Here is a 7,666-nt window from a genome sequence, read left to right as displayed (position 1 = left end):
AAAAAAATGCAGGTGAAGAGAAGATAGATATAAGAATTTGAATTGTTAAAAAAAAAAAAAAAATGGGAAAAATTGGAGGGGGAGGGGACTTAAATATAAACTACCTCAGGATGCTTCCATATCAATATTACTAATCATGGCTTTGCTGTTCTTAAACAGAATTTTTTAAAGATTTTTTCTCTATGTTTTCCTATGTAAAACTATGATAGCTCATTGTGGCCCCACCCTACCCACCTTAAATTTAAACAAATTTGAATCTGCACTATTTGAGAATGCTTCTATAATAATATGACTAATCATGGCTTTGCTGTTCTCGAGAAAAAAATTTTCAAAGACATTTCCTATATATTCCTATGTTAAACTTCGACCCCCTCTTATGGCCCTGCCCTACCCCGGGGTTATGATATGAACAAACTTGAATCTAGAGAATGTAATGCAGCATTTACATAAGTTTCATTTTCTCTTGGCCAGTGGTTAATGAGAAGGAGTTGAAATTGTGAAAATGTGAAAAGTTTACAGACGACAGATGACGGACGACAGACAGACGCCGGACACTCTTTGATCAATAAAATCATAAGTTGACAAGGCCTTTAATCACTGGAGAAACTGAAGGCGAAATGTCCTGTTGCTTTCTCCAGGTAACATAGTCTTCAAGGATGCTCATCTTTTTTCTTTTCAATGGCAAGATGTTCCTTCATTATTTTTAGTTTTTCTTCTTCAATTTCCAAAAGTCTATCCTTCACAGCAGCTGAAATCATATTTTCAAAATTTTTAACACAAGAAAGAAAATAACAAGTTCCTAATTAATCAAAGCATGGCCCCTGGACTAGTAATGAGATCACATAAGGGGTCCAAAATTTTACATACATGTATACGGATATACATGTAATGTTTATGGAGAAAATTATTTTAAAATCTCCTCCAGAACCTACCACGCCGATTATAACCAAACTAGATACAAAGTATTCTGATGTGTAGGAGAAGCTAATATGTTAAATACAGGGTCATATCCCTTTTAAGGGGAAATAACTATATAAAAAAAAAAGTAAGAATACAGCAATGTCCAGAATCAGAGCCAGATATAAGCTAACTTGGGCACAGACTATCCTTATAAGGTAAAGAATTATTTTTGATTGATTTTGAAGATATTACAAAAGTATTAAAGGAATAACTGTTTTCTAGTTTGTTATTTGTGGCCAATTTAATGATCGGAAACTGAGTTTTATCAACAATGCATCAGCAAAGCCCATAAAAAGGATGATTTATTTCAGTATACAACCCTTGTTGCACTACTTACCTAAAGCTTGAGTCAAATGCATGCAAAATGTGTATGTATTAATTATTAATAAAAATATTTGACAGATCTACAAAGCTAACTACTTACACACTGTGAAATTTTCTACGTCTTTCTTCTTTTTCTTGTTGATTGGCCTATCCCCTACAAACAAGAGAGCAGATTTAAATACAATGTTACAATGTATAATGCATGTTATAATCTATTAAGTGATATTCAATTAAATGAATGAAGATTTGGATTCATACTGAGTACGCAAAGTACAAATAACCATTATCACAGATAATTTCTTATTGTCATTTTCAAATATTTACGAGAAATATAATTTTGCAGTTAAGAAACATATTATTTATCACCAAAAGAAAAGAAAGAACACTGAACATCATGCAGGGTACAGTAAAATTTGGTCATAGTGAAGTCCTGGGGACCTGTGAAATTACTTCGCTATATATCCTTAATCCGTTATACGTGTATATGTACATGTATAACATATTCATTTAAGTATATACAGCGATTTCGCAATATATGTTTTCTTTGACTAACGAATACCAGTATGTTCAGGGAAGTATTAAATACAAAACTAACCCCGGGATACAGAAATATTTTGGTTTACAAAAAGTCTATCTATGACCATTCAGTTTGACAAAAAATGTCATCGTCCACAAACTCTAATGGACAACCCTCGTAGACTCCTTTTTACAGTGGCTATTGGTCATATGATATCAACTTAATACATGTATATCAACATTTGTGACATCACAATGGTTTTTGTGAGAAAGTGATGAAATCAAATCTAGTGGATTCATAAAATATGTGTACAGTGTTACCTATGTGTAATACAGGATAAAAAGAATCTCTTATGGTTTGTGGTTTGATATGATTTTCATCCCACTCATTTTGTGCATTTTAACCTAAGCCTAGGGGGTAAAAGTACACAACTCGTTGGAGATTCTGTAGATAGTAATATGTTTATTACTACTGTCAAAATGAAGTTGGGGTTTTAAATAAACTTACCATTTGTACATGTGGACATAATTTCCGATACATCTTCACCTACACTTTGTAGTGGCTTGTTTATGTCTGTTAGGAATAAAAAAGATAAAAAAACATAAATATTATCGCTATAGAAATATTGCAAGTTTCATTAGACTTCATAATTTAATTAATGTGAAAATACTAAACTTCAGTTTTATTGTTGTTCCAAACCTCTAACAGGCACATAGTATTGGGAGGGCCCATGGGGCTACCTTTTCCCAAACTTTATATTTTAAGTTAATGTGGTATGGAAATGTTCATTAAAAGTTGTCCCCCCACTTTTTTGCAGTATTGTCAAATACTCCCATGTTAAAGTATTCAACTAGTCCCCCTTTCTAAACAATGTTTAAGTTGAACATGATTCATAAAAGGACAGAATTTTTTTTCCCTCTTCCCTTGCCTTTATTTCTCCAGCCTTTTGTAATTCACAGTTCAATGTATTTGCTTTACAGATATCAACTGTGCAGATATTTTCTTGGCTTACTCTTTGTTTTTGATTTACCAGATCAATAATTAAATTATCCCTCTCTTTCACATCATACAGTTTAACTAACCAATTGAAGGTGCATCACATCCCTCGAGAGGCTCATCTACAAAATAATTTGTTGCATGTAAATATATGTCACAAGAAACTTAACAGTATGCAATGTGTATTGATATGGTAAGTGATTAATTTGGGGGGCTGTCGCTTTAAAACAGAAATAAAATTATATTGAATTAAATTCCAATTTGTTTTAATTGCCCCACATTCATGGAGTGATTTTCCCCACTAATTCAGACACTCTGAATGCCCTCCATAGTTATTTGTGTTTAGTCCATTTGTTTTGACTATGAAAATCTGAGAGACAATGGGAGAATCCTCATTTAGAAAGCCTAGGATACAGTTATATACAATGTGGACAATGTTTGCTCGCTCAAAATATTATAATTTATAATTTCTTTAAGAAATTAATTCCAATCATACCATATTTTCTTTTTTTAGAACATTCTTGGATGCAATCTGGAATAAAGTAGAACAAGTATTTTTTTATTATTATTATTTTACATTTATAAAAGTTTTTGGCAAATAAAATCTAAAAATATATGTACATATATAAGACTATAAAGTATAAAAATAATATCAAATTGCATTTATATGTTATATTAACATGCATTAAGATGCTTACCATCCATGGGTGAAATCACACTCAGGGATTCATATCCCCCCTCCACTCCAGATATGATATCATTAGAGAGCACAGCAACAATCTGCAAAATATTGATTTCATGTAGAACATTTGGACAGCATTAAAACAATTCTTTATATTTTTTTTCTTAGCATGCTTAATGTATATTGAATACAATTTTTATTGATAAAAAGATTGATTGTAATTATCTAAAATTATTGGAATTCATCATTGTTCATGACTCACTTTTTCCTCCCAAGGCTTAAGTTCTGGAGGAGGTGACCCCCCACCAGTTTTCTTCATTTCAGATTTCCTATTTAAAAGAGAAAAAAAGATACTATCTAAATATAGGATCTCCCATGATTTGTAGTTGGATATGATTTTAATCCAACGAGTTGTGTGTTTTTTTATCCCCGAGCCTTGGCGAGGGGATAAAAACACACAACGAGTTGGATAAAAATCATATCCAACTACAAATCATGGGAGATTCTTTTTAGCCCATGTTTAATACTTCACAACCAATGTTTTACACTGTTTTATATAGAACTCCACTTTATTTTACTTCATCACGCTAACGCAAAAACCATTGTGACGTCACAACTGCACTTAAGGACGTACAACACACCCACCACCAAAATTTTCCTGTCGTTTAATTTTCGCTATTTTTGTATATATTATACATGACTATATATATAATGTGTATGCACATTTTGGACAAAATTGTTCGAGTCGTATTTGGACAGGAAGTTCAAAAAGTTACCTCCCTTTGGTTGTTCACGCGGAGAAGAAATTTTCAATCGGCTAGCTATAAAATCCTTGATTATCAAAAAAGTTCAGCTAGTCTGGTTGTCAAATTTCATCGACTCATTCATATAACCATTAACCACACAAATAAAGTATTTTTGTAGAGGTACACATTGGCAAAATATTTTTTGAAGAACTGAAACTGAAAAACTATGGTTCATTTAAGCTTAAAAAATGCGTATTTTTTAATTTAAATATTTTTTTTTATGAAAAAACTTATCCTTTAATTTTGGAAAAAATACCTTTTTCATGTAACTGGTTACAAAAGTAATCTTGATAGTTTTTTGTAATTTTTTTAAACGAGCCGTTTTGAATTTATAGCGAAAAATCACCACCCCCCCCCCCCCACCCTTTCTCCTTAAGTCACGTTTCTCAAGCGTCTTTCAGAAGTGGGATGAAAACATTGTTAGATCTACAAATACACATGAAAAATTCCAAGCTAGAACATATTTTTTGCTTTAAAAGATTATTTACATTATATATCAGAGTTCTTAAAATTTTCAGTTCATTGAAATGCAGATGTATAGGCAATATTTGACGAAGTCCTCCCCCCCCCCCCCTTTTTTTTGGACGCAGTCATTAGAACTTCATGAAACATAGGTTACCCTCGAGATATATATTTAATCCTTTAAATCCCTGAAATACCAATTCATTCATTCATTCATGCAGATTAAAATTCTGATAACTAGAATAAGAGTTAAGCTATCAACTACTAGAATAAAAGTTAATTCATAAATTTGATTCCACAGTGACGGTGACGGTGTCCAATATGTAGTCCATACACATGACTGACATGCATTTAATTTTATACCTGCGTATGAATTCAACTTACATTGAATTTTAATCTAATTTTTCATTAAAAGTGAACGCACAATGTTGAAAATTCAACTCTTCTATGATGTAAACAGACTGGTAAATGGAATATATTGTTTTTTTTATTTATATCAGACAAGAAAGGGGTCTAAATGTAAACCCCCCTCCCAAACACACACACACACACTTGTATGCATCCTTCTTTTGCTTCTATAGATAAAATGGAAATATCGTATTCGTCTACATTAACTTCAATTTATCAAACTGTAAATTCTCCATCTATGTTTAAATTATTCATGTGTCAAAATATTCATGTACAGTGATACATGTATCAAACGTTTTGATTCGAGGAAATGCGCGCTAAAATTGTTTACAGTGGTAGATCGTAGATCTAGATCGTTGGATATGGCCAGTTTGCCGCATATAAGATATTCATGAATTCGGACCATTTCAGTAAACAATTCTATTACATTTTCGGTACTTACTAAGTATATATTATAGTTTTCAGTTCCTGAGTTCATCAGAATTCATTGTAAATGTGTCTTCATAACTGTTCGGCAAACAGGAGGAAATAACTCTAGAAGGGAAGGGGAAAATCTCCCCCAGTTTTAGAGTTGTTCCTCTTTGACCAGTGAACTTTTGGAAACGGGTTGTAAAACTTTTTTTTTTCTTAAAAGGAGAACAAAACAGTATTTATATGGCTAATTCTTAATTTTAAGATAGGCCCGTGATCTGGTAATGCGAATGTTACATATCCAACTGTATCAAAAGAAAGCAATGTATCATAAAAAGATAAAGAATATTGTTCTGCTAATATTGATCACGAATACAAGTTTCATATAAAATTAAAGAAAAATTTAAAACATAATCTTTCTTTTCTTCTCTTTTTATGGAGGTAGGGGCGGGTTTTAAATCAAAAGCGCAAATAATCAAGGATACGATTTGGTATTTCTAAAGAAACCACATCAAGTCCCTAATCCCATTTTCTTTTAATTACGTCGGGATCGATTCGGTCGTCATTTTGACGCTTTATTATAAACGTCAAATTTGACATCAAGTTAAACGTTTAATTGAAATTGCAAGAGTTATCTCCCCCAGTGTGTTGTACGTCTTTAACTGTGGGTTATGAAAAAAATATCCAATGAGTCATATCCACGGGATAAAGGGGTAAACATGGGATAAATTTCTTTATACCCTTGTAAATTTTGTAGATTTAAAAATGAGTATGAATACATGTATTAGACTTCTTTTAAAATACAGGGTTTGTCTGATTGTCCGTGTCCAGTTCATTTTGTTATCTGACTAAGTCAATTTTCACAAGCATTTGTCCGATTGGACAAGTACACTTTTTTACCATTATGGACGAGTGTAAATAAATCTTTTTTTTTTAAATAGATAAATAATTTGCATTTGGACAAGTAGCATTTGCAGGCAACTTGTCCAATGGACATTCTGTTTAGCCATGAAATAATTCCAAGAACTTGATATACATTATTTTAAATTTATTAATATTTACATCAATCATGTTCTTACAATGCAAAAAAAAAATTAAGAAATAATCTCAATAAAAAAAATCATGACCAGATGTTTTAAAATAAACCCTGTGTTTATGACATATTGTTATATGTTTTTACAGTATACCTGTTGGCCGCCTTCTTCTTTGTGTGACTCTGTATATCTTGCCACTTTTTCTTAACGTCTTTCACACTGCGGACGCAGGAAAAGCAAGAATTGACTCTAAGTGAAAATATCATGAATTGATTAATCCTTTGATTAAATTTGCCAAACAAAAAATTCTGTGAAGTATCTTACTATCAGAACAGGACTGTATCATCTGAATTTTAATAGAATTTGATAACTGGTTCGATAAATGTTATTCATCCTCGGTGGAACTGACCATAAGAAATATTCATATTCAATTTCTGTAGCATTAGGCCTAGTATTATATATTTATATGGAAAATGAGAGCAACATTTTTCAATACTGATTGCTTCCTCATAATGGTATCCCATGAAAGATCATAATTACATTAATTACCTTTCTGTTATTTCAAACCAAGCTCTCTGCTTGGTCTGGATGGTGAGCGATGGGCCAAATTTTCCACGAATTATGGCCCATCGCTCTGCATCAGCCACCAGATCAACCAAAAGATTGATACTGGCCTCTGACCAGTTCGCTTTTCTCTCCTCCATGGTTGGTTTGTTTACGTTCGTCTGCTTCGTGTCGATTTTACCTCCAGCGCTAAAGAGTTCCTAAAGTGCTCGTAACTCGGAAATCGTAAGTGCTACGTCTACGACATGTTTTGTGAAACGCTCGTATACGTTCACGTGAAATAATCGTAAACGTAATCGTAAGTTTACGATCTACGATTTGTTAGTGAAACGGTCGCCTGGTGCCTAGGAGGATTAATCATCCTCTGTTGACCGGTCTCACCCGTCGTGAGCCCTATGTATAGATCAGGTAAACGGAACATTCCGTGGTCAAATGCAGTATAAAAGCAAAGGTCTTTCAATTGGTACGGAACACGTCATCCAAAATACGGCCCAATGACAGG

General features: G+C 32.6%; 1 protein-coding gene across 1 annotated transcript; it reads right to left on the bottom strand.

Annotated features, from left to right (window-relative positions):
• Positions 1-650: 650 nt before the first annotated feature.
• On the bottom strand, positions 651-7,306 carry LOC133195107 (uncharacterized). Its single transcript, XM_061330980.1, has 9 exons — positions 7,150-7,306; positions 6,754-6,849; positions 3,742-3,808; positions 3,496-3,577; positions 3,294-3,329; positions 2,884-2,919; positions 2,309-2,374; positions 1,385-1,438; positions 651-748 (listed from the first exon to the last, which is right to left on the bottom strand). The coding sequence occupies exons 1-9, from the start codon at positions 7,302-7,304 to the stop codon at positions 651-653; spliced, it is 690 nt and encodes a 229-aa protein (XP_061186964.1). The 5' UTR covers positions 7,305-7,306.
• Between the last annotated feature and the right edge of the window lie 360 nt (positions 7,307-7,666).

The sequence above is a fragment of the Saccostrea echinata genome, unplaced genomic scaffold (genome assembly GCF_033153115.1).
Source record: "Saccostrea echinata isolate AGI-Se365-2 ecotype Australia unplaced genomic scaffold, CSIRO_AGI_Sech_v1 ptg000029l, whole genome shotgun sequence".
NCBI classification, from domain to species: domain Eukaryota; kingdom Metazoa; phylum Mollusca; class Bivalvia; order Ostreida; family Ostreidae; genus Saccostrea; species Saccostrea echinata.
Note: the sequence above shows the minus strand (reverse complement) of the source record. Positions and strands in the feature narration are given on the sequence as shown.

Excerpts from the sequence above, each read along its gene's own strand:
- LOC133195107 (XM_061330980.1), bottom strand. The coding sequence starts at position 7,304 with ATGGAGGAGAGAAAAGCGAACTGGTCAGAGGCCAGTATCAATCTTTTG. Across the intron at positions 3,809-6,753 it reads AAGAAGAAGGCGGCCAACAG|GAAATCTGAAATGAAGAAAA; the intron begins GTATACTGTAAA and ends TCTTTTAAATAG. Across the intron at positions 749-1,384 it reads CGTAGAAAATTTCACAGTGT|CTGCTGTGAAGGATAGACTT; the intron begins GTAAGTAGTTAG and ends ATATGATTTCAG.